General features: G+C 59.1%; 8 protein-coding genes across 8 annotated transcripts; 6 read left to right on the top strand and 2 right to left on the bottom strand.

Annotated features, from left to right (window-relative positions):
* Window positions 1–29: 29 nt before the first annotated feature.
* Window positions 30–1,703, top strand: L226DRAFT_572578 (uncharacterized protein; the record flags this gene model as incomplete). Its single annotated transcript, XM_067684698.1, has 9 exons — window positions 30–79; window positions 150–184; window positions 243–412; window positions 453–472; window positions 556–599; window positions 654–748; window positions 806–894; window positions 1,270–1,368; window positions 1,442–1,703. The coding sequence occupies 9 exons, from the start codon at window positions 30–32 to the stop codon at window positions 1,701–1,703; spliced, it is 864 nt and encodes a 287-aa protein (XP_067533711.1).
* A 191-nt stretch (window positions 1,704–1,894) lies between these two features.
* L226DRAFT_489422 (high nitrogen upregulated cytochrome P450 monooxygenase 2) lies at window positions 1,895–4,119 on the bottom strand (the record flags this gene model as incomplete). The annotated part of the gene is made up of 10 exons (XM_067677273.1): window positions 1,895–2,339; window positions 2,400–2,489; window positions 2,539–2,783; window positions 2,835–2,994; window positions 3,047–3,121; window positions 3,175–3,198; window positions 3,256–3,475; window positions 3,531–3,608; window positions 3,666–4,005; window positions 4,071–4,119. Coding segments are annotated over 10 exons (1,684 nt in total), but the record flags the coding sequence as incomplete, so codon positions are not given.
* An 874-nt stretch (window positions 4,120–4,993) lies between these two features.
* L226DRAFT_112873 (uncharacterized protein) lies at window positions 4,994–9,834 on the bottom strand. The gene is made up of 5 exons (XM_067672149.1): window positions 9,634–9,834; window positions 9,481–9,572; window positions 7,596–7,955; window positions 7,453–7,547; window positions 4,994–7,403 (listed from the first exon to the last, which is right to left on the bottom strand). Exons 1-5 carry the CDS (start codon window positions 9,680–9,682, stop codon window positions 5,135–5,137), a joined length of 2,865 nt encoding a protein of 954 aa, XP_067533709.1. The 5' UTR covers window positions 9,683–9,834; the 3' UTR covers window positions 4,994–5,134.
* A 142-nt stretch (window positions 9,835–9,976) lies between these two features.
* Window positions 9,977–10,716, top strand: L226DRAFT_536633 (uncharacterized protein). Its single transcript, XM_067681156.1, has 2 exons — window positions 9,977–10,564; window positions 10,628–10,716. The coding sequence occupies exon 1, from the start codon at window positions 10,055–10,057 to the stop codon at window positions 10,532–10,534; it is 480 nt and encodes a 159-aa protein (XP_067533708.1). The 5' UTR covers window positions 9,977–10,054; the 3' UTR covers window positions 10,535–10,564; window positions 10,628–10,716.
* Window positions 10,717–11,253: 537 nt separating this feature from the next.
* Window positions 11,254–12,308, top strand: L226DRAFT_112853 (uncharacterized protein). The gene has a single exon (XM_067672148.1). The coding sequence runs from the start codon at window positions 11,365–11,367 to the stop codon at window positions 11,905–11,907; it is 543 nt and encodes a 180-aa protein (XP_067533707.1). The 5' UTR covers window positions 11,254–11,364; the 3' UTR covers window positions 11,908–12,308.
* Window positions 12,309–12,879: 571 nt separating this feature from the next.
* On the top strand, window positions 12,880–13,334 carry L226DRAFT_112840 (uncharacterized protein). Its single transcript, XM_067672147.1, has one exon. The coding sequence runs from the start codon at window positions 13,006–13,008 to the stop codon at window positions 13,231–13,233; it is 228 nt and encodes a 75-aa protein (XP_067533706.1). The 5' UTR covers window positions 12,880–13,005; the 3' UTR covers window positions 13,234–13,334.
* Window positions 13,335–14,799: 1,465 nt separating this feature from the next.
* Window positions 14,800–15,925, top strand: L226DRAFT_112835 (uncharacterized protein). Its single transcript, XM_067672146.1, has one exon. The coding sequence runs from the start codon at window positions 14,983–14,985 to the stop codon at window positions 15,658–15,660; it is 678 nt and encodes a 225-aa protein (XP_067533705.1). The 5' UTR covers window positions 14,800–14,982; the 3' UTR covers window positions 15,661–15,925.
* Window positions 15,926–21,007: 5,082 nt separating this feature from the next.
* On the top strand, window positions 21,008–23,626 carry L226DRAFT_465877 (uncharacterized protein; the record flags this gene model as incomplete). The annotated part of the gene is made up of 6 exons (XM_067675951.1): window positions 21,008–21,651; window positions 22,200–22,256; window positions 22,317–22,383; window positions 22,434–22,487; window positions 22,543–22,834; window positions 22,893–23,626. 6 exons carry the CDS (start codon window positions 21,008–21,010, stop codon window positions 23,624–23,626), a joined length of 1,848 nt encoding a protein of 615 aa, XP_067533704.1.
* Between the last annotated feature and the right edge of the window lie 30 nt (window positions 23,627–23,656).

The following is a 23,656-nucleotide window of genomic DNA, read 5'->3' as shown; positions in this document are numbered from 1 at the left end:
TCTTTCGACTCTGTAACAGCTCCCCAAGGATGTCAGGGCAAGCCTACGACCCGGCTCTCGCTGCGGACTACTACAATTTGTACGTGACCCCATCGCTGCAGCTTCATTCTAGTATCCATGGTCCGAGTAGGCTGACGATTTCCCTTCAGTCTCGTAGGGAATTACTGTACCCTTGCAGCTTTCAGTGAGCTCAGCAGTTCTATTCACTTGCTCGTGCGCTCAAGAAACTCCTCTCTCACCAGCGATGTTCATATACGAATACGTCATCACCTTCGGGGCGGAAGTGGACCTCTTCTGGACCAAGCGACTAACCGGAGCGACGGTGCTGTTCTTCCTCAACCGCGGCATAGTCATGTTCTACACGTGGTATGACCTGATTGTGGGCCTCTTCACTATTCCGGCCACTTCGAAGGTATGTCGCTGCGATGCGACGAGCTTACAATGTAGTCGAGCTGACGAGGATATTCCAGATGTAAGAGTCTACGTCATAGTGTAAAGCTCGTCACAGAACATTCTATGCTGACTCAAATGATTCAGTTGTTCGGCTGTGATCAGAAGTACCTTCGTTTTCGGGCTGCTTCAGTACATTCCCTCGGCAGGTACTTGGAAACTTCTTATGCCGCGTCGGATGACGACTCACATACGTTTCGCAGCGTTCTCGGCACTACGGGTGTATGCCCTCATCCGCAACTGGTACATCTCTGTGCTTGTTTTCGTCCTCTCTGTCGTCCCCGTCGCAATCAACTTCGTGAGTTTGAGACTTTACCATTGACGCCAACGTACTATCGCTGAAATATGACTACAGACTACTTTCGCGTTTGACTTTGAAGGGATTCTAGCTCCACCTTTTGGCTGCATCCCCTCGGATACCGTTGGTACCGGGCTAGGCAACAGGTTAGTGACTCTAAGCATCGATTTATCGCCATGTAACAAAGTTCATCGATCCTACAGCTGTACGCCGTTCCGCTACTGAAGACATCTCGCACGCTGAGAAGCTGTATAGTCACAATCATATCCCGAACCTGCCTAATAGCAGCAGATGCAATACTCATACTCGTGACCTGGCGCAAACTGTTCACGGGAGGCGCGAGTACTCGTCGAAAAGGAGGTTTCGTACACGTGCTCCTCCGGGATGGTGCGTGTCTTCATTGTTAAATATTCGTCAGTGGATCTGAGACGTCTAACGACTGTGCGGCGAAGGTACTATCTATTTCGGGTACGCGTTAATTCAGGGTCGCCCCCGGAAAAGCTTCACTCACTTGCGAACAGGGTGGTGCTCCTGCAAAATGTCTTGCACCTTACCTTGACGCTACTGTCTGTGAGCAAGGTCACACACACGGTCAGCGTAGTGACACAATTCACCGAACCGTACGTCTCGCTCCGATCTTCACCTTCATCCGTCGACCTGGGGTCAGGAATGTTCACACGGACCTCGCTGTAGGATCACAGCAATACTTGTCTCCCGCTTCCTCATCGACTTGCAAGTCGCTAACCAAGAATCGCTGGAGAACTCGGTAGGACCGTCCGAGTCGCTCGTCTTCGAGCGCGTCATTGGCTCGTTGGGCTCTTCGATTGGTCCGGTAGTCGGAACGGACGACACAGATGACGCGGGCTCCTCCGACGAGTTGCCTACGGAGGTACCCTACGAAAACGCATCTCACAGCAGCACCAACGTGGACAAAGGAAAGGAGAGAGAGGACTAGCCTGACAGCCGCGAGCCCAATAGTGCGCCCCGATCGTCGACAGCCGCGAAGGCATTCTCCATAGCGTGTAGGAAGAGATCCTTGTACGAATATAGTATCCGTTATATATCATAACTCGCTGAGGGGCTAGGGGCTGCCTTTGCTTCTTTCATTCTTGAGTCAGAATCGCGAAGTGAGTCGCGTTTTCCCTTGGGGCTTCTGCGAATAATTGGCAAACCTCCGGAAGATAGGTGTTACAACCTCCTCTCGAAAGTAACAGGCAACTCCGGCCGCGCCGCAGTGAAGTAGTCCTTAAACTCCTCCTCGAACTTCTTCGCATCCCACCCTTGTCGCAGCTCGAACCGGAAGTCACGCACCAGAGCCACCACGACCATGCGTATCTCCATCATCGCCAGGCCCTTCCCCGGACAGTTCATCGGACCCACAGAGAAGGGCGTGAACGCGACCTCGTTGTGTACGAACTCCGGACACTCGGTCTGCACCACCGATGAAGGGAGTTGTGCATCCTCGTAGCGAAGCTGGTTGGATGCGATGAGCCAGCGTTCGGGCCAGAAGGCGTCCGGGAAGACGAAATTGCGCGGATCGCGCTGAAGTACCCATGGTGCGAGATATACTATTGTGCCGGGAGGAAGGACACTGACATAGATCGTCCCGTCGTCAATGTCAATGTTCCTTGACGAGGCTAGCAGGACGTACGTAGAGCCAACCACAACAGGCGCGGAGGCGTGAGGCACTTGGCGTTGACTACCCAAGGGAACCGGAGGAAGGAGCCGGAGGGCTTCGTTGCTGGAGATTTCGTCAGACTCGCGAACAGGACCAGTAGGAGCATACTGACATCACTGCTTGCAGGTAGTGCATGTCGCGATGATACTGCGTGTCTGAAGTGGACTCGCCGGCGGGATAGAACTTGTCGACTTCCGCCTGTAACTTCGAGTAGGCCTCCGGGTTCGTCAGAAGACAATAGAACAAGCTCGTCAACGTCATGGAAGCGGTATCAGACCCCGCAATGACTGCAAGGATGCCGTAGTCTGCGAGCTCCTGTAGACTCGGGGGAGCCTTGTCCGGTTGATCCTCATTGCACTAGAACACAGGGTAAACGGTTTGGCCTGGGCTCTTGAGAACGTGACTCACTAGATAGTGGTACAGGTCCCGTGTCTTGGATCCTCTCTCCAGGCGCTCTTTCGCAAGTCGCCTTCCATTGTCTTGCATCACATGCATCGGTCCAGTCGCACTGGGTATCTTGCCGAGGTAGATACCCAGCCAGGGGAGTGTATGAAGTATAGTCACGATGCTGAGACATTGGTAAGCCAGGTAGAAGTAGAGAAGTATCGAATCACACGTACACCATGCCTTCCTCGATGAGAGACCAGATATTATTCTTATCACCCTCCTTCAGCAGCTCAGAGCCACCCCCGAATCTGCACCAAACCAATCAATTCCGACACCTCCGAGGGTTGCTGTATCAACGTACGCCATGTCAGACATGAAGTCGTACCTATACATTCGAGTGTGTGAGTGAAATCTGGGCTCTGCAGGACCTAAGGGAACTTACCCAAAGTACTTGAACCACAACCCCAGGTCGACTGAGCCGGACTGGTCCTTGAGCCGTCGCACTAGAAGCTGAGCTCTCTCTGCAATGAGAGGCTCGTACTCCTTCAGAGCGCCTTGCTTCAAGCCACGGTTCCACGGACGTCGACGCTGGAGATGGAGGGGTATATCTCGTATACCCACCAGATTCACGTTCGTCTCCGACATCGCGCTCCCCATGTGATCTACACTTACGTGTCAGCCAGCAGAACAGCTGGCACAGAATACAGTTCGACTTACTCGGGCCCTTCGGAAGACCGGACGCGCCCAAGAGGGGTTCAACGAACGACGCGTCGTTGATGGACACCTCATTAGGTCCTAAGAAATCCGAAAGCTTCAGCCATCGACGAGGGGAGCACACAGGTCGCAACATACCAGTCCGCACGATATCTCCATACTTCTCGTGCATTTCTACGAACGTCCGGTGACGGTTTCCCTTGCTAGCCACAACCGCGGGTCCAATCATGGAGACCCTGCGCCACAGAGGACCCGGGAACTGCGCAAGCGGATGTAATGGGGAGAGCCGGTAGACAACGACAGAAGCCACAAGTGTAGCGAGGTAGGTCAATAGAGCACACAAAAATGTCGTGAGGAGTACGGAGTAAGGCTGAGAGGAGGAGACATGTATGGCGACAAGCGCAGGAGGACCGAACAGCAAGCTGAGGTGGACAGCGATGCGATACGACTCGAGCCGGCGAAATACCTGATGGCCGATCTGAAGAGATAGAAACGAACGGGGATCAGTAAAGCAGCAGCCTTGATCAGGAGGGGAAGGCGTACGAGAGCAAGGGGGACAGTCAACGGAGCGACTTCACGCAGACTCGACATGATGGGTGTCTATAATAGACTTGGCCCTCGGAGCAGGTACTTATGAGTCGTCTCGCATCAGACAGTGCTGCGGTGAAGAATGCAAACTTAAGTGATGAAACGATGGTGTGTAGCATCGGCACGGAGCCGTCCGCATGTATTGACCGGTTCAGGCTAGCTTGGAATCCTGGCCCCGAAAGCAGGCCGAGAGGTTCGGAATCGTCCTTCAAGCTCAAACTTCAGTAGGAGCTTGTCTTTTCCTTTCTTTGAAGCGCCAGAAGAGAACTCTAGCCTAAACGTCACACGTGGCATAGGGCATCCGAGCTGCTAGGCCCGATGCTGTTCCTATAGGACTCGTCATTGTGAACTTTGCAACATCATCAAGGAATGCTGCATGTATATGGGATATAGTGAGCATTGGCACCGCATCAAGTCTCAGGACTCACCTCATTATCAGCCGGGACTAGGGACAGTGCTTGGATACGGACTCACGCGGGCCACGGGGCAGCCGTGGCGATGTGCTGTACCCCTGTGTCAGAGATTTAGGGCCCCCGGCAAATCGTGAGTGTTAGTAAGTACAACGTAGGAACAACGATTCATGATGACGAACTGCAGAAGCGGGGAGCTTGGGCCGTACCTCTTCAGGCTGACTCAGCACAGACGCACCTTGAGACACAGCATGCTCAACGCAGCCCAGGGCGGTACTTATATCTACCAGTGTGCAACGAGGTGAACGTATATGATGAGGGTGTATGATGTACGCGACTGAGGTGTAATGCAGTGCTAGGACGATCGATCCATATGAATGTGAATGTGAACGTGAACGTGAGCGATGACGACAAACGAGGTATGGAAAAAAGGGATTATGAACGCTGTAACATTATACATGAGCAGAACATACGTGAGCGACGACGAGGGGCGAAGCCAGGAGAACCGAGAGCGTAAGGGGAGACGAGGGCAAAGTGACATACGTATATCCATATCCGTCCGTAGCGAGGGGAGAGGAGAGGGGAGGGGAGGGGGGTCCGAGTCGTGGGTCATGACATATCCGAGTCACTATCCAACTCATGTGTAGTCCGTAGGTTATCAGAAGAGGCAGCGCCGAGCTGTTCTCTTGCAAGCGCGACTTCGAGCTCCAAGTTGAGGGATGAGCGCGCAGAGACATCGCCCGGTAGTGATTTTGAAGGGGGAGAGGGCGAGTCGTCGAGGTATGCCAGTTCAGAACCGTCTTCTTCCGCTATGCTCCCGCAGACAGGCGAGCCCGCGTCGACATCGATGAGGATGGACGTCTCTCGCACAGGTTCTGGGGCATGCACCGGTGCGGGAACAGGGACGGGATGGGGCCTCGGCGTCAGCTCCGCCTCGTGCTCCTCTTGCTGTTGAGATTGAGGCTGCAGGTGAGACTGAGGGAACGCCGGCTGCTGCACCTGCTCCGACATCTTCCTCCTCTTCTCGCCCACCTTCCAGATCACATCCTTGAGCTCTTGCACGACCTCCCCCTCCGGGCCCCACCGCCCGCTCTTCGGCCTCTCCACCACCTCCGCCATCCCGTCAATCTCCGCCAGCGACGAGCTCGACGTCGGCAGCCCGCTCACCCGGCGCGCCTTCATGATCTTGATGCGCTCCTCCCGGGTCAGTTTCGACCGCGGACGCGTAAATGGCGCCCCGCTGTCCGTCTCCGTCTCGAAGACTTGCTCGACGCCTGGCGGGGGCAGGTGCTGCGACGACGTGTTCAGCAGCAGATGCGCCGTGGCGTCGTCAACCTCGTGTTCTTGGTCTTCACGTCCAAAGGACAGCGTCAAGCCCAGCCCCGCGCCTGGGGGCACGGGCGAGACGGGGCCCTTCTCGTTCTCCGACGTGTCGCTGCCAGAGTCGTGTCGTAGCCCGGGCGTGTGCGGGGACGCGTCCGCGTCTTCGTCCTCGGCCTCTAGAATCGGCCGGGGCGCGATGATGTCGAGCAATCGCTCGCGGCCGCGCTCGCACTCGCGCAGCGCGAACCCGAGTTCTTTCCGCAGACGGTCGTACGCCTGGAACGCAGGGTGGTCTTGGACAGACGCAGGGGCACCGTCGAGTTCGGACGGATTCCGAAGAGAAGAGATGCACTCCTCCATGTGGTCCCGCGCATCGTTGAGCGCGCTTGAGATCGCATCGATGTGCCCCGCCAGACGGGACATGTTTGTCGGCATCGGTGCATATGAGATCATCTCCGCCATCGAGCGCATTGGAGCGTACCCGCGGCGGAGCGGTGAGCTGCAGCGCTCCTTGCGGCCTTCCTTGCCTTGCGGGGAGGGACTGTTGCCCCGGGGAGGTGTAGGAGCCTCGTCCTTCACGCGACGCTTTTCCGCTTCGTCGAGTGCTTCCACGAGCCGCATTGACGCGTCCGAGAACGTGCTCGAGAGCAACGCCATGACCGACCGCACGTTCTCCCAATACGCATCGTCCTCATCTTCGCTGAAGCGCAGCGCGAGCAGGTGTGAACACGAGTACCGCTTCGACGCCAGCGCGCCCTGCAGCGCAAGGTGGAGACCAGAAAGGGAGAGCGGATGCCGTGTCGTGTGAACGGACGTCAGACGGGATGACGAAGCAATGGTGGGAGCCAGCAACGACGGGGGCGGGGTAGACTGCATCGGCTGGGGTCCCCCGAAGCCGCCGCGCATAGGTGAGCGCGGAGGCGTGGCCGTGTAGCTCGGCGGGGGGATCCCGAAACTCTCCAGCCCTTGCGACTTGCGTTTCCGCTGCATATCGAGCGCAGCAGCACCGAAGTACCCCTTCGTTTCGAGCTCCTCCGCGATCCGGTCTCCTTCCTCCTCCTCGAGAGCGCCAAGTGGACTCGGAGGTTGTGGGCTGACTGGGGCGCTGACGCTCGTCCCCGGAGACGTGGCCTGGAAGAGGGAGATCACGTTGGAATGGCGGTTCTGCTTCTTCCGGTTGAGCAGGTGTGCCGTGGGGCTGCCCGCGACCGCAAGAGCGGCGTACGAGCCGTTCCACGTCGCACGCTTGTTCGTGGGGCTGCTGCTGCTCGGAAGTGAGATTGTCCGCTGTCGCCACGTGTTCGATGGATGCGAGAACGGCCGCAGGGTCCCAGACGGAGACACAGGCGAGCGCGAGTCCAAGGAGAGCACTGGCCGTACGGGAGATGGAGGCGCATACATCTCCGCGAGCTGAGTCAGCGAAGTCGGGTCTGTGAGGGCGGCCAGGAGTTGCCGAACGTTGTCGCACTGCGTTTGCGTCGTGAAGAGCGATGATTGCAGTGCAACACGCAATCCGGACGAGGGCGCTTGTGACGTAGTCGGGCCGTAAAAGATGCTACGAAGTACAGTCAGCTTCTGTTGACGAATTGCAGTTCCGAGCGTACCTTCGCTCCTCATTTTCAATGAGCATAATAGCCTCATTGATGGCAGAGTCCCACACGTTTCCCGCAGAGATGAGCTCGTTCAGAGCCTCCAGTGTCTAAAGCAAGTCAGCGATATCACATGCTGGACAAAGTTCCAGGCTCACCTGCGTCGTAGAGTTCGCCTTGTCGGCGTCTGCCTGCATAACGTACCTAACATAGATAGCAGCAAATAATGGTATCATGGCGATGAAGAAGTAACCAGTGGAGAGTATAACTACAGCAAGCGAGATGAGTGCGACGGGCAGCTGTGAACCCAGAGGACTCGAGACAGCTTCCGGAAACCGGGAGTCGCTCGGAGGGTCGTCGCCACCGCCATCGTCAAGTTTTCCTGGGATGTCGGGGCTAAATGTGCGACGGACAGCACTCGTAGGAGCGGCGAGGGATGATGACAGTAATGACGAAGAGATCACGTCGTACTTGAACCGCTCGGCGAAGTTGTTTTCTTGGGAAGAACGCGACGAGGACTGTAGCAGCTCGGTCGCAATCTGGAGATGGGGAGATGCGTTAGTTCGACGAAGAATCCCGCGACGTGGAGAAGTAAATGAAGGGGTTCTCGTAACCAGGCGTTCAAGACCCGCCCTTTTGGACAAGTGATCGGAGAGCGAAAAAAAGGGCTGTTGCCCTATCTCGAGCCTCCACAAGAAGCCGTAAATGAACGAGACGATGAGCAAAGCCACATGCGACGACGGCGCGAGCCAGTTCGTGCCCTACAGGGATAACGTAGATCATATATATCCAGCTAAGCCACGACGCGACGTCGTGTTCTGATCGCCGTCCTGAGTATGCATGCCAGGTATACCACTTCTTACTGGGTCTGCACCTAGACAAAACTACCGGCTGGCCGAAGACGCGCTCTTCGAACTCGCGGCAAAGCGCGTTTGCCAGGTTTTTCAAGACCGTCATCACGTCGAGCATCTATGGCGGCGGCAAGATAGGTCCATGCACACAGACAGAAGCAGCTGCAAACCGAACACTGCCAGCCGCGTCGAATCGCGCATGCGAGTGGTGCGAAGATGGGCACTTTGGGCTACAACCCGCCCAGACCATCGAGGGTAAGATTGCTACACGGTTTTCTGTCTCTCTGCTTCTGACTCTGACCAGCACCGCCGTGCGGGAACATCACCCTAACAGGTCTGACATGAGGGGTAGGGATAGATATATCGTAATAGAGCCAGCCCGTGTATAACTGTGTTGCCTCGTACAGACAGCAGAGTTTACCAGGGCGACTGATATATAGAAATTCGAGGATACAAGCGAGCAGCACGTCCGCAACGCACGGAGTATGCTCGCTCACCAGGAATGTGCATGATCAGCAAACATCCCCTCCGCATCGTATATATGCGCGCGGCAGGGACAGTGCGGACGAATACCCGCGACCCATTGAGAACAAATCGCGAATGAACGTCCGTCGCACAGCACGAGGATGTACACTTCAATGCCACAGGAGCGTGAACACGAGCCCATCGTGAGCAAATACACGTCGCGGCAGCGTCGGACCAAGGGTCCAGAGTCAAAACTCCGCCAACCCATGAACACCGATCGCGGTGAGACCGAAAACCCCTAAAATCGAAACTAAGGCAACCATGGACCCTAGCCGCGATATGAGCTATACTCGCTAGTAGAGAAAGCAAGCGACATTTTCTTGTTCTCGGTCCATGCCCGGATACATCTCAACACCAAGAGGGATAAGATGTGTAGATGGGAGGATTGGGTGCACAAGAACACGCGCGGGAGGAGAACCGTGTTCGGAAAGCCGTCGAGACAACTTCTCAGGAATGCAAACGGCTCGCGTCTGAGGCTCTGGGTGTCGGCAACATACCTCTCTGTCGAGGGATAACTCGAGGATGTATGCTGCAGAATCACACGATCCCCAAACCCCGCAGCATATGCCCCTACGTCCAGCTCCGCGTCGCCGAAAGACAAGAATATGAAAGCGTGCATTCTCACCTGAATAGTTCTGATGATAAAGGGCGGTAACTGAATGCCCACCGGGTGCTCCGCGTCGTCGTCGTCTAGCACCTCCTCCTCCCATACGAAGTCAGGAGAGCCGCCAGGCATTGGCTCCGCAGTCTCTCCGGTATCTACGCGTCGCATATCAGCACCACCTCTCCAAGCGTCGTCTTAGCCAACTCGTGAACGCACGCCGAAAGTATTCCTCGAGGGGATGCTGGTCGAATAGAGGTTGGGCCATAGTGATGAATAGGTCGAGTAGGTCGGTAGTCTAGGGATCCAGGTCGTGAGAGTATCGTGAAGCAAGAAACAAAGAGCGGCTGCAGTGAGGCGTTTGGAACAAGAAACTGCAGAGCACGGGAACACGGCTGAGCAGAGCTGGTGGAAGCGGACAGAGCGACGAGCTCAACTGCAACGGCGCATCAAGCGAACTCGCTTCGCCGCCGCAGCGGGTCACGTCCACGTGGCCGTGACGCTCTGTCACCTCCCATGACACCGCGGCGCACCCGGCCCGACGCGCGACTTGTCCGCTCCCACTCAGCCATGTCCGCTTTGCATGCTCGCCGTTCGCGTTATCACTCAGAGCAACTCTGCACCTTCGTTTCTCTCCGCAATGACAACGGAACTGGAACTGCATCGTATCGACTCGCCCAATGACGAGAATCTTCCCCGTGTCCTCACTCTCTCGAACGCCATCTTCTCTGCGGACGGCTCAACCAAACACGGCTCCTTGCCCTACTGGCAGAACCATCTCAAGCACAAGTCGTCTTCGATTATTTACCTCACCCCCGTAACTGCGTCCGACAATCCCGTCGCTTTTCTCTTCCTTATTCCCCGCTCAACAACGCCGCCTCTGAAGAACGGCGCCAGCAACTCCCTCCACGTCTGGCTTGCCGGCGTGCTCCCGGAGTGCAGAACGGGCGGGTGCTTCACGAGGTTGATGAACGAGCTCAATGACGTGGACCAGCTCACCGTCTGCACCTTCCCCACGCGCTTTCCCGACATGTGGCGCTGGTTGACCAGCAGAGGCTGGGTCCAGGAGCGCGAGCTTGACGAGGGCAAGGTTCTGCTCAGTCGAAGTCGGACAACGTGAGGATTTCGTCCGTTGTGCTGATCTATGCTGGTGAGTCTTTTCCGTTTGGTTCCACGCCGCCACACGTGCAGCGTGTACACGCCTCTTATTCAGGGGTCTCGTAAGGGATACGAGGGTCGAGTAGTTCTGTGTTTGTACGGTTATCGGATGGGCACTTGGCGGATTGTAAGACTAGATGCAGGTTAGTGTCTTCCTCAGTACGCGAAACCTATATCGCTCATGGATCTCGTCCCAAAAGGGTGCCTCGTATACGAATTGTTTATGGCGCGATCACGCTGAAGGCTGTGAATACAATGTACGAGCTATGATCAACAGTCTGCGCGCATCTCGCCTTCCTCTAGTCCGAAATGTCGTGTTCAAGTCCGTTTAAGGGGTAAGGACGACGATGCGATCCCAGCTGTGGAACGAAGTAGGCTCATTCGATCGCAATGTCGCCTTTGGTCATCCAACGGCGGTGATGCCGATCGCTCATAACACCCTATCTCTATCCCAGCTCACGGACGTCTCTACAACAGTTCATGCAGTAACCTTCCTCATTGGTACGCGACGGTACAAAGGTCCAAGCACTAGCAGGTCAAGACGCTCGTGCATCACACACTCACCCTGATTTATTTCGCAACCCGAATCGAAATCCCCAACTGTCGCGCTCATATCCCACCTCATGAGCCAGAGGCCACTCGGGTGAACAGCAGGAGCACCGCAGCCGTGGCCCGTCAGCGGCACGCCCGCCGTCCAGCACCCCGTTCATCGTGATCCAACAACGCACCCTCCGATCTCGGATCGCTGCCTCAGCTCAGTGCCCGACTCGTGCATACAACCCTCACGGTCTCATGCCTCATCGACCCCATCGGAATACCCCAGGGCGCATGCCGGCCGGCGTACCGAGGGCGAGCGCGCCGCTCACCCGTCATCCCCCTGTAGTCTGTGGGGTGTCTTCCGGGGATGGATCGTCGGTGCGTTCTCTTGCTTATCCTAACCTTGCCCTGACCGGCAGACATGTGTACGTACGCCCATGCACACGGATGGGTGCAGTCTCTGCCGGGACGGACAATCCGTGTCTCTGCAGGTCAACAGGCATCGGTTCATACATAGACGTCTTCGATCATCGTCCAGCCACCGCTGCCAGCGCATCGTGCCCATTAACCCCACTCTGCTGCCCCCGACGCACTCGCAGGCAAACCCCGCATCCCGCATCCCGCATCCCGCATCCCGATCCCTGCCAGTCTGGCGTGATGGTGGCACGCTTAATCCGAGCCTATCTCCCCCGATTGACAGCGCGATACCGACCCTGCAGGCCGCACTGGCGTCATCGCACACTAACTCCGGCCCCCGGGACAGAACCTTGTCGCGACTCGCACCTTGAGGGACGGTGAAGATTGCGTGCCATTGTGCCAGTGCTGAGCGCTGAGCTGTGCCCCTCGCCCGCTCAGCCTCACAGGCTCCGCTGAGTCCTGACCGTGACCGGTTGACCACTGACGGCGATAGCACCTCGCCTGTCGGACCACATCTCGCACTCGCAGTCCTCGACTCGTCAAGGATTGCTACCTCCGGACGCACCCCAACCGGTACGATGAGCAGCGTGCTGCGGCCCTCCACAAGCCCTCAACAGCTATTAGCGGTAACCGGGCGCAGTGCTGCGTGCGCTCTGCCATTCAGATGCGGCCGTGCCTCCAGATATTCTCGCACCCCCGGTGAATAGTTGACTCAACATCCCACCGCCGGCGTGGTCTTCATAGCGCCTCCGAGCCATGCGAAGCGTCCCATCGTTGCGCTCCTGGAGGACGGACTGATCAGTGTGCGAGTGCCCAATGCCGAATGCCGATTTGAGAGGACCCTGCATCAGGAACTGAAGAAGGATTGGACGACGTCCGCCCACCTGCGTACCGTCAACAACTCAGGCTCAGGCTCAGGCTCAGGCGCGCCCTCAAGGCCTCAAGGCCTCAAGGTCCGGGAAGAACCGCGTCCCGGCAACTCACGTCGTACCCGCGTCAGCGATAGCAGGCATTCGCAGACCCGAGACGCGGTGAGTGGCAGCACGCATGGAAGGCCGTCCACATCCACACTTCGACTGACTGGACATGCGTCCCAAGGCAGGGCACATCCGATCCCAAGGATCAAGGCAAGGTTGTGACCACCCCCGGGAGGCCCAGTCGAACCGAACTCCTCCGCATCCGAAACCTCGATCGCCAGTCCAGCCACCGACTCGACTTGCCTCCATCGCCGGTCACGTAGACCTCTGGCATGTCCCGACCGACCTCACCTCGCGCTCCCCCGTCCTCGCCCTCGCTCCGCGGACCGCCACCTAGGGTTGAAGTCGAGAAAAAGCCTGAAGGTGTCCCGCCCGAGCGCCCGCCGGACGCTGTAGAAGCCAGAAGACAGCCCGGAGAGAGCTCTTCTAGGTTCGCCTTCGTGCTTCTTCCGCCCAGAAGGCGCGGACGCGGACGAAGGGCGAAGGGCGAAGGGCGAAGGCCATGCCTGTGAGCGTTGTGCCGCCATCGGCCGTGGCCTTGTTCCTCCTCGGGGCGTGCATTCCTGTGGCGTACATGTCTGCGAGGCTCCGAGGGATAGTCAATAGATATTGGCCGGGACCCTTCCCTTCCCTTCCCTTCGCTATGCTATCCTATGATGCTGTCAATGTGCGTCAACAGATCGTTCATGCCGTCCGGGCTAATCGCCAATCGCCAATCGCGCCCATGTAGGCCGCAGCGTGTCTCAGGTCTGCCGCCGCTCCCGAAGCACGACAGGACCCAACATCCAACGCCACCCACGCCCTCCTCTTCTGCTCGCCGCTCGCGGGACGCTTCCGCGTCGGCCTAGCGTGCGTGCAGACACCCAGCCACGCGCGCCGTACTCTAGCTCTAGTACACAGCTGCCGACACGCCGCTCCGGGTGCCAGCTCGTCTAGACCCATACCCATACGCCCTTCTTCTTCTTCTTCTTCTTCTTCTTCTTTATTCTGAGGCCGTCAGCAGACCACAGTGCCCCCCATGCCCATGTCGACGGCGGAGTTGCCGCCGACAGCTGCCCATCGCGCATGTCGGCATCGTGGCAGAAGCTTCCTCTCCCTCGGGCCCGCGTTCTCAGCCGTGCGCGCGCACGCGCGCCTCTCTCCTGCCCAAGGGCCAACTCTACCGAGTCCCCATCCCATGTGCAAGGTCCTGCTTTCCCGGTGCGGGACATCCAGTCGAGTCGACCGTTCTTTATCCCTGCCTGCCAGCTTCTGAATGTACTCGATACTCGATACTGGCGCCGTTGGTGATTTGCCACTGCCACGATGGTCACTGTAGTCTGTGCAGTGTCGGCGAGTTAACCTTGCATGGCGAATCGGCACATCGATCGCTGGTCGACGTCTCGACGACTCCGATCTTGACGATGGTGACTAGTGCTGCCAGCGGGCTGACCGGTGACCGGTGACTGCTCGTCGTCGCCGTGCGTGCTCACGTTAGCAAGACGCAGTGACTGTTGCCTCGCGACGCGCACGTCTAGTGCGTTCTGCGCTCCGTCCCCGCCCCACTGCTGTTGTCGTCGGTATGGGACATCTCTACTAGTACACATCCGTATCCGTATGCTGCTGGTATGTGCCGGGTACGCAGAAGACCGATTGGAGCGACGCACGGCCGACCTCATGCTTGCCATCGTGACCTCCGTACGGCGGATAGTCCCAACCCAGTGCCGCACCCGCCTCGTGTCTACTCACCCTCGTCCCTTTGTACGTAAGTGCTAGTACGCTCCTCGTCCGCTTATCCTGATTCCTAAAGCTCGGGGCCCGGGCTGACGACATGCGCTTTGCAGCGTCCAGACTTGTCCTTCCGTGGCTATCTCGCGCGGCAAAAGTTTACAAAGGCAGGCAAGCGGATGACACACTTGGTTCCCCGGATTGCGAGGACACGCTTAGCTCCCAGGCCTCAGGCCTGTCGACCGCCGATAGGATTCTGTCCAGGAAACTCCCGTTCCGCATTGGGACGTGCTCGCGCGAGGACCCGAGCGTTCCAAGTTCCTCCGTGCCTGCTTGTACGCCAATCCATCAAGCATGCTCGCCGACCCGACCCCGACCCCGACCCCGACTCCGACCCGCTAAGTAGGGTGTGACGCGCTTCGGTCCCGGCTCGTTCTTGGCGCAAATCCGCACTCGGGTACGCCCACACGCACCTGCCGCCGCGCACCCACTCGCCCACTGTTCGCGTTCACGCCACAAGCATATGACGGGTGCACACAGGGGCACACCGCGGGAAGGCGGCGGTGATAGACTCTGCAGCAGGCTACAAGCGAGAGCTTGCTTGTGATCTGCACGGTCCCGGGATGGGAAGGGGGCTACTGCGTATTGCGTACTGAGTGCTGAGTACTCGCCTTCACTCCTTTGATCATCATGCATCATACATCATACATCATATAGGGACTGGCTTCCCCCATTCCTGCGCAGTCCAGGGGCAGCTTCCGCATTGACTTGCATGCTCGCGCGCCTGCGTCTTCCCACTGGCGTCCGCGCGAAGCTGACGTGCTCTTGGCTCAGAACGCTTCGCATCCGGCCCTCCCTTTCACTGCGCGAAGAGCACTCGTTCTCGCTCTCGTTCGCGTTCGCGTTCTCACCCCGCTCCGCTGGTGCCTCGGGAGCATCCTGTACGGCATCGCCGGGATCAGACCCACGCCCAGAGCACGGCCGCTGGTCACGGTGTCCCCCGCGAGCGCCTCCGATTGGGTGGATCGCGGCCGGGGAGCTATCGCGTCCTGCCATTCGTCGCGCACAGAGGTTTTCAGGGTCGACGCGGCGTGGAAGACGGGGGAGTCGGAGGGTGCGTGTCTGGTGTGAGCAGTGTGCCTGGTATGGTTTGGTATGTCATGTCATTGTATGGCCCATCGACCCATGCATACTGTATGCGCGAACGCGGCGCTTGCCTATCCGCTTTGGGCACGGGGGCAATCGGGATACTGAACGCCAGGCGCTAGTCCGCGAAGCGCGTCTTCGCAGCGATCGTCGCCGGTCACGCCCGCAACCCGAAGCCGCTTGCACCATCAGACCCATCTTCGCACGCAGCACGGGAGGCCTCCGGACGCAGATCAGGGTTCAGTTCGCGGGAGCCCAGGCGGGGCCATCAACGGGGGTACCTCCGATGGACGTGGCATGCTGAGTGTGAGCCTTGTGAGTGTGAGTAGGTGTGAGCGTGTTGGGGCGTAAGTGGCGCATGTGTTTGCTATCCGCTGCCTCCTCGGCACGTCATAGGACCCGTCAGCGTGTGCGAAAGGGACAGGTGCGAAACGGGTGTGTGGTTTGCCAGGGCACGTCTCAGGGCGCCCGCCTCGTGGCCGCGCTGATCCTTGTCTCTTTCCGTGCGTGGAGCTTGTACATAATCCGAATGCGGAGAGTACTTGCTGACTTATCTGTATCTGTGAGTGCGCTCTCTCACCTGAAGCTGAAGATCGCTGGCATGCATGATGCACCTCGGACGCGTGCTCGGCCTATTAGTCTCCGAGTCCGCCACCGCAAGGCAAGGCAAAGCAAGGGCGGAAGCCACACCTCGGGGGACAACTCACGCATATGACTGTGAAATCGTGATCGGCTCGGCGCGCATATTCCAGGGTGCACACTGCAGGCCCCAGCCCAGGGTGATCGGCGGGCGTGGCACTGAGGCTGTGGGGTGCATCGATACACGACGCACGACGGTTACACGTACGTACGCTTGATACGATGACGAACGTCAAAGAAGACACACACACACGCCCGCGCTTCAGCTCGCACGCACGCCGTCCTTGATGGCGACGCTAATAGTAATAGGTATGTATGTATTGTACGGCTCTGCCGTGGGCCCGACCCGAAGACTTGCCGTACACAACAACCTCGGACCCGTCCGTGTCCGACGCCCACGCGAGTGTCTCGGCAGGCCGTGGCAGGTGACAAGCTAACTTTACGAGTACTCGGGTTACATAGTGAGTATGTACATACTTACTCACATGTTGCAGGCAGCAAGCCTTCTCGCGCGTTGCTCGCAGCTCGTCCTATCGAGTCTCGAGCCCGCCCCCGGCCAGCTCCATTGATGCGCGACGTGCCGACGTGCGACGCCGCGGGGTGTCTCCGCACTCCTGGACCGACGCGGACATATCCAGTATGACCCGTCACGCGTCTCCCGTCGGGAGAACAGTCTCCGCGTGGCCTCCCCCCACGCTCCGAGCCCCACTCCGCCGGCGGCATCTCGTGGTTCTCCCGCAGGCCGGCGGTAAGTGAGTACTTGACACAATTGATCTGAATTCTGAATCAGGAGCCAGGAGCCAAGCAGGATTCAGCTCAGCGTCGGGAAGTTGGGAAGTCTGGAAGTTAGGAAGTCTTGAAGTCGGAAGTTGCCCAATCATCAGTGCCAGGACTAGGCGGGGGGAGGAGGGGTCCATCAGACGAGCCAAACGCTACTGTATAGTATAACTCAGTTGCACATGGCTGGCGAAGTCAGAATCCGAATCCGCAGAACAGAACGTACGAAGGTGATTCTTGATCCTTGATTCTTGATTCTGTGCCTCAGAAGCCACCAGGGTGGAGCCTCTTGGGAGCGGAGCACGCGGAGCAGTCTCTAGCAATCAGGAATCAGGATGCGGATGGGGGTGCGCGGGTCCGGGAGACTGTGTGCAGAAGGTGCGAACCGCGTACCCCGTACCACGTACTACGAACCTGCCCGCCGCTCGGCAGACACTGACTCTGAGACAGCTATGCTTTCGAAGCTGCGTGGCCCGTGGGTGACGTTATGTCCGTACGCGCCATCAATGAGCCCGCAGTAGTGGGCACCGGGCAATTGGTTGTTGTTGTTGGCAAGTCGCATATAGTACGTCCGCCGTCACGGTCCTGGTCAGGTCACCAGTACTTACTAGTGGTGGCATTGGGCAACTGCGGTATGTTCTCGAGACTCGGGGCAAGCCGCAATTGCACGCGTGCTGCGTCGGGCTGCAGGAGCCCCGCGCCGCTGTGCACCGTGATCTAAGTATAAGTATCATCATCACTACTTATGTATGCGGCCACATGATATGCGCGTACGGTGCCGGTGTGGGGACCCCGCCGCGGCGGACGGACGGCGGACGGGCTCGAATTGGAATTTGGGAATTGGGAATTGGGCGAAAACGCAGTCAATACATACTGTTACTGTACATATTGGCGCGGGCGTTCTCACCTGTTCTCACTGCGATGGCTATGTACGTGCGCGGTATTGCGCTGCGCCGCCGCTGGCTAGAAGACGTGGTGAGGCTATTAATATCGTCAGTGTCGGGCACGGTGCGAGGTGCGGCACTCACCATGACCAGTGACCCCAGCAGTGACCCTCTCGCAGCTCCTCGATCTTTGCCCTCGGGGTGCTAGTATCGATACCGGGAATGTCGGGGACCGCCGCTGTGGCCTGTGATCGTACATAGCAAAGATAGCAAAGATAGCAATGATGTCCGAGTCCATGTACAGCTCGCATTCTCGCATTCGCATCCCCACTGCCACGACCGTTGGGCTTGTCAGTCGAACATGTCATGGCAGATGACGGGGGTGCGCAGACAGACGGGCCTGCACAGGACACAGGACACAGGACCTAGGCCCGGGCCTGTTGCGATACAAATCATACGATGGCGGCCCCAGTCACAGTGCACAGCCTGTGCGGGGTGCTAAAATATGAATATGTCGCGGATGTCCATGTGGCCCGGGACGCCGTGATCTGAAGCTTGAGCTTGATCCCAGCCTGCGCAATGGCATGCATCGAGTCTCGACACGGGACAGCGCTTGACATATCTCGACAATATGATATGTGGCATATGACATATGACAGGACGGCTGCAGCTGGGAGTCAACTCAGAACTGTGGCTGACCGGGTGGACGAGCGTCATCATGCATCCGACCACCATTCAAGCTATTCAAGCTTCAAGCTTCAAGTTTCGGGGGGTATGAAGCATATGTACCGTGACCAGGTCAGTCAGTCGGTCGGTCGGACACACGGGAGAAGAAAGGACATACTGGACATAACCACACCCGTGGGCCGTGGACGTTCTGCGGCCATCACGGTACCATACATACATACATACATACGCACGTGTGGCGCGGAGTGTGGACACCTCCAGAAGAGGCATGGCGGGCCCCTCGACTGTTCACGGAACTAGCCTACTAGCACCAAGTAGCACTAGTGTGATATGTACATAGTCAGTGTGTGACGCCGGAGTAAGTACGAGTACACGGAGATACCGGGCGTGCACCAGCTGAGAGTGTAAATGAGTAAATCACTCTGCTAGCACTTCGAACTGTCAGCGCGTTGGGACTCACCGACGCGCACGCAGGACGGAGCTCGCCTCCCCCCCTCCCCCCCTCCCCCCTCCCCTCCGCTGCCCTTCCTTCTCGCGAGCAGAGCAGTAGACGCGAACGCGTCATCTGCGCATGCACCCGGGCCTTCCTGGAGTTCCTCTCCCCACACCGCGCCGCCGCGGCCTCGGAGCGTCTGCGGCGAACTTCGAAGTCTAATCAGCCGCGAGCCGCGAGCCGCCAGACGGAGAGAACCCGAGGTTGGAACGCCAGGGAAGCGAACCTTGGGCCTCTTTTGATGCTGGGCCCAGGCGCTCCGGCCTCGGGGATGGAGTCTGAGGTGGACACTGGACAGGTGGGCGAGTGGGGCAGGTGGATCGTTGATTCGTCCCCCGGCCGCGGGTCAGTACTAGTGCGGGGGCGGCGTGCCGGGAGCTGAGAATTTGAGAGACAACAGCTCGCTGGAGCTCGATGTTGTGGGTCTTGAGGGATGTTCATCGGAAGAGCGAGTTGACGAGCTTGCAGGCGTACTTACTCACTTACTCACGAGCCAGGGGTATCAATGTCATGAGCTGGCCGCGCGCGGACGGCAGTACTGCGGATCAAGGCGAGGAAGAGAACGCGGTGGGATCGTTGGTGAGGCCGGCCGATGCAGACGGGCCGCAGGCTCAGGCTGGGGCAATTGGGATCTGGATATCCGCGTAAGTGGGTTGGTGTATCGTGATTCATGTCAATGTCATTGCGTATCCCTTGTTCATCGGAGGACACAAGTACCGGTCTGTTTGTCGCCCGTCCCCGGGCCCCCAGGTGAGGTTCGCGGTGCGCACGGGACGATGCATATGCGCCCTGTCCCGGGGGTCAGGCGTGCAGCGTGCTTGGACGCCAACAGTCAGCATCCGCCGGGCGCGAGGGAAAGCTTGGTGGAGGCCTGGAGGGAGATGCCGATGTGGGACGGTGGATGTTCTCAGGGCCCGGGATCCTACGGAGTGCGCACGGTCAAGGGGGGTCTCACGGGTGCGGGGTTATCATAACGTGAGGACATATGCGAGTATGGGAGTGGGATAGTAGGACGACTGCGGTCGGTAACTCATGGAGAGAGTGTGGCTGGTGACTGTATATATGTGGATGTGCAGCATGCAGCTTGCAGGGATCGTACTATGAGATTGATAGGACACGAATACCTGGGTGGCAGTGGTAGGTGCTCGGAGTGGTGACCACACACACGTCGATGGGATGCGGTTACAGCATCGAGGACCCCCTCGGCATCTCTGGGGTGGACGTGCGCGGATAGACGACGACTGCGATGGGCGGTACAGTCACAGAGCACGGTGCGACGGCAAGATGGTTCATCACGCGGACAGGCTTGCTCGATCTATCAGAGCTGATTTGAGGGAGACTTGGCGGGCGTGGGCAGGGCGTGGACGGCGAGGCCACGAATCAGCGCGAGTTGATGGGTGCTTGTTTGCGAGCCGAGGTCGAGGAGGACGCGCGCGAACTCGGGGCGGGAGGTGTGAGAGAGCAGGACGCTTCGAGGTGACACGGAAGAGCCGTGCTAGAACCGAGCTCGTCGGGCGAAGCTGGGCATCGGACACCGAGTGAGACAGCGACGAAGGCCCCGGACGCGATATGGCAGCGCGAGTGCACTCCCCGTATGTCGCCTCTGCGCAGGCCACGCCCACGCCCGCCCCGGCGGAGGAGAGCGTGGGCGGGCAGCGCGCAGGTGATGGCACACCCAACCAGCCACCCTCAAATCTAGATTTATTTCCACCACTCCTCCGGACGCGCTCTTTCCTCTCGCCCGCATCCTCGCTCTTCCCTCCTCCTCCCCGCCCCCTCCCTCCCCGTCCGCCTCCCGCCCCCGACAGCGTCCGCGACGTCCCCTGCCGTTGCATGTCCACGCCCGCCCGCCCCCGACGCGTCGCCCTCTAGACCCCTCCACCCCACCTGCTGTCCTCGGTCCTCTTGCTCGCGCCTGCATGCTGATCGCCTGATTCGTTCTCATGGACAGCACCCCCTCCCACTTCTCGCACACCATGTCCTCTGCAGAAGGGCCCTACTCCCAGCAGCAGCCGCAGAGCCAGCAATGGTCCCAGCAGTCCCCCTCCCACCTCCTCCCCCCGCCCCAGAACCAGTCCTCCTTCCCGTCCCCCTCCTCCCCGGCCTCCTCCCTCAGCGAGCAGCCCTATCCGTCCTACTATTCCTCGTCCCAGCAGTCAGGTCAGTCTGCCATGTCCGAACCGCTCTCCGATAGACCCGGCGACAAGACCGCGCTCTCCCTCAACCTTTCTTCTCTCTCCGTCACCTCCCCCACCAATCTCTCCCCGATCAACCCCTCCCCGCATCCTTCGACTCACGCGAGCTCCCATGTGTCCCCCGTCACCCCCATTAGTCCCTCGGGCAATAGCCTCGCCGCCCATCATCACCCCCACCATGGCCATCATCCCCACATTCAGCCCACCTTCCAGTTCGCCGTCCCCGACGGCCAGGGCATCCGCTACGATGAGCACTATGACTCGTACGGAAAGCGTCTCACCAGCTCGCGCTCTTCCTCCTCCTCCGAGAAGTCTGTCCCGCGCAAGCGCAGCTACACCACCCTCGCGCCTCTCACGACTTCCGTAGAGGAGACGCCCTACGACATGAGCGAGAACCCGAGCAGCGCGTACCTCGACGACATGGAGATGTCATACAGCGTCGACCCGGAGGCCAGTCCCATTGACGGCAGCAACTCGGGCGGAGAGCAGGACGAGCAGATGAAGCCGATGGAGGGTCAGGTCCCAGCTCCCAACACCTCCCTCCACCCCGGCGCGCAGCCTTCCTTGGGCGTCCTCAACAAGCCCCTCGGCACCAACAACTTCGTTACGAAGCTGTATCAGTGAGTGTTCTACCCCTCTATACGTTTTACCTATCTTCGCGGCTTCGCTGTGCTCCCGATTCAATTTTTCTTTGTTGTGCGTATTATCTCCGACCGCCTGATAAACGCTGCTTGCGCCGCGGCGCGTGTTCGATGAGCGTGAGCGCCACGTTTCGCGGTACACCAAGTGCGCGCGAGCACGCCGCGGGCAGCGCTAGTCCTTGGCGCCTGCGTTATAACGGCCTGCAGGCGTAGTGGTGTTCAGCAGTATATGAGCGCAGTGCGCGTTCGAACATCCGAACGAAATCCCCCCAGGAAGCTCTTGGCAATGCTTCGCACCCGTTATAGCATCCTGATTCTAGCTACCCGCGTCGATCTCGTCGCAGGCGGTTGTACGCATGAATGGCGGAGCTTCCGTGTTTCCAGATCACTCTCGGACCTATGTTCCGTGCCCATGGAACCTCTTCCTCCACGATGGGCATAGTTCGTAGTTATACATATCTTCGGACCTACCGGTCGTTCTCTTCCGTTCCGTTTCACTCGCTCACCGCTATGACGTATGTCCACAGGATGATCAACGACCCAAAATCCTCCCAGTTCATCAACTGGACAGAGCTCGGGACCAGGTGAGTTGCCACCTCCCAAATCCGACCTAGCCTGTCCCTACATCTGTCTGTCTCTGGCAGCTTTGTGGTATCCAATGTCGGGGAGTTCAGCCGCACTATCCTCGGTTCGCACTTCAAGCACAACAACGTGAAGCCTCTCCATCTAGTCTTGCTGTCCGTTTCTCATCATCTACGCAGTTCTCCAGCTTCGTGCGGCAGCTGAATATGTACGGCTTCCACAAGATCAACCGCGTGGGTGTCTTTCTTCTCCGTGTGGCTGGCCCTCTGGCTCAATGGGGCGCTACAGACCCCGCGTGCACAGCGGACATCAGCCGATGTGCAGACCTGGGAGTTCTCCCACCACAAGTTCCTGCGCGGTCGTCCCGACCTCCTTGAGGAAATCAAGCGCAAGGCGCTCGAGCCCGATCCGTCCTTGAAGCACCGCGTCGAACTTCCCGGCGAGGTTGCCGCCCAGCTTTCGCAGATGCGCGAGGACAACCGGCGTCTCATGGTTGCGTTCCAGCAGGAACGCCAGAAGGTCGACCGTCTCGCGAACGTGACCAAGGCCATGTACGATGTCATGATCAAGACCTGCGGCAGTGCGTACTCTTCCCCTTCTCGCGTTCGATCAAGGCGTTCTAAATGGCGCCGTCGCAGTGCCTGTGCCGTTCCCCACCGACATCTTAGAGTCGGATAGTCCCAACATCTATGTCACGTCCCCGCAGAACTCCGCGCCCGCGGCGTCGCACTTTCCCTCCCTGTCGTCGCTCCCGACGAGCGGCCTCCACCAGCTGCACTCGATCAGCCCCAGCTCGAGTCCCACGACAGCCGACTTCCCCTCGCACACGCACACCCCGCACACTCTCTCGCGCCAGCACTCGTACCAGCACATCCCGTACGACGGCATGCACCACGCGCACTCGCACCACACACACCACCCGCAGCACCACCATCCGCACCACGCGCACCACAACATGCACGCCGGGCGGTACGACTCTCAGGCGATCGGGACGCCGCTCCCGCCCTCGCCCGGCCCGCAGATGGACTACGACGAGCGCCTCGGGGCGAAGCGCCACCGCCCGAACCCGACCAGCTCGTCCATCCCGGGGCCCGCGGACGGGGGCATGTCCGGGTCGTCGTCGGCGATGAAGAAGGGCGGCCGCCTGCGGAGCGACAGCGCCCCACTGGGGTACGGGATGTCGAACTTCCCGATCGGGGGCGGGCGGCCGAGGAGCGGGAGCGGGCTGGCGGGGCGGGGGATGGGCGGGTCGCCGGGCGGGCCGCAGGCGCAGGGGATGAACGGGCGGAGGGAGGAGATGCCGAACATTGCGTTGTCGAGGAACCAGCTGCCGACGCTGTTGATCCCGTCGATGACGAAGCAGTCGAGCTGAGCGGGTCTGGTCGTGCACCACACTCTGTGT

Source organism: Lentinus tigrinus, assembly GCF_003813185.1.
Source record: "Lentinus tigrinus ALCF2SS1-7 unplaced genomic scaffold L226scaffold_19, whole genome shotgun sequence".
NCBI lineage: Eukaryota > Fungi > Basidiomycota > Agaricomycetes > Polyporales > Polyporaceae > Lentinus > Lentinus tigrinus.
Note: the sequence above shows the minus strand (reverse complement) of the source record. Positions and strands in the feature narration are given on the sequence as shown.

Bases quoted from the DNA above. Each gene is read 5' to 3' on its own strand.
- L226DRAFT_536633 (XM_067681156.1), top strand. From the start codon at position 10,055: ATGACAACGGAACTGGAACTGCATCGTATCGACTCGCCCAATGACGAG.
- L226DRAFT_112873 (XM_067672149.1), bottom strand. From the start codon at position 9,682: ATGGCCCAACCTCTATTCGACCAGCATCCCCTCGAGGAATACTTTCGG. The intron at 7,956-9,480 runs GTGGGCATTCAG...GAGCTGCTACAG, and splicing joins ACGACGACGCGGAGCACCCG to TCCTCGTCGCGTTCTTCCCA. The intron at 7,404-7,452 runs GTACGCTCGGAA...TGTACTTCGTAG, and splicing joins ATTGAAAATGAGGAGCGAAG to CATCTTTTACGGCCCGACTA.
- L226DRAFT_112835 (XM_067672146.1), top strand. From the start codon at position 14,983: ATGCTCGCGCGCCTGCGTCTTCCCACTGGCGTCCGCGCGAAGCTGACG.
- L226DRAFT_112853 (XM_067672148.1), top strand. From the start codon at position 11,365: ATGCCTCATCGACCCCATCGGAATACCCCAGGGCGCATGCCGGCCGGC.
- L226DRAFT_112840 (XM_067672147.1), top strand. From the start codon at position 13,006: ATGCCTGTGAGCGTTGTGCCGCCATCGGCCGTGGCCTTGTTCCTCCTC.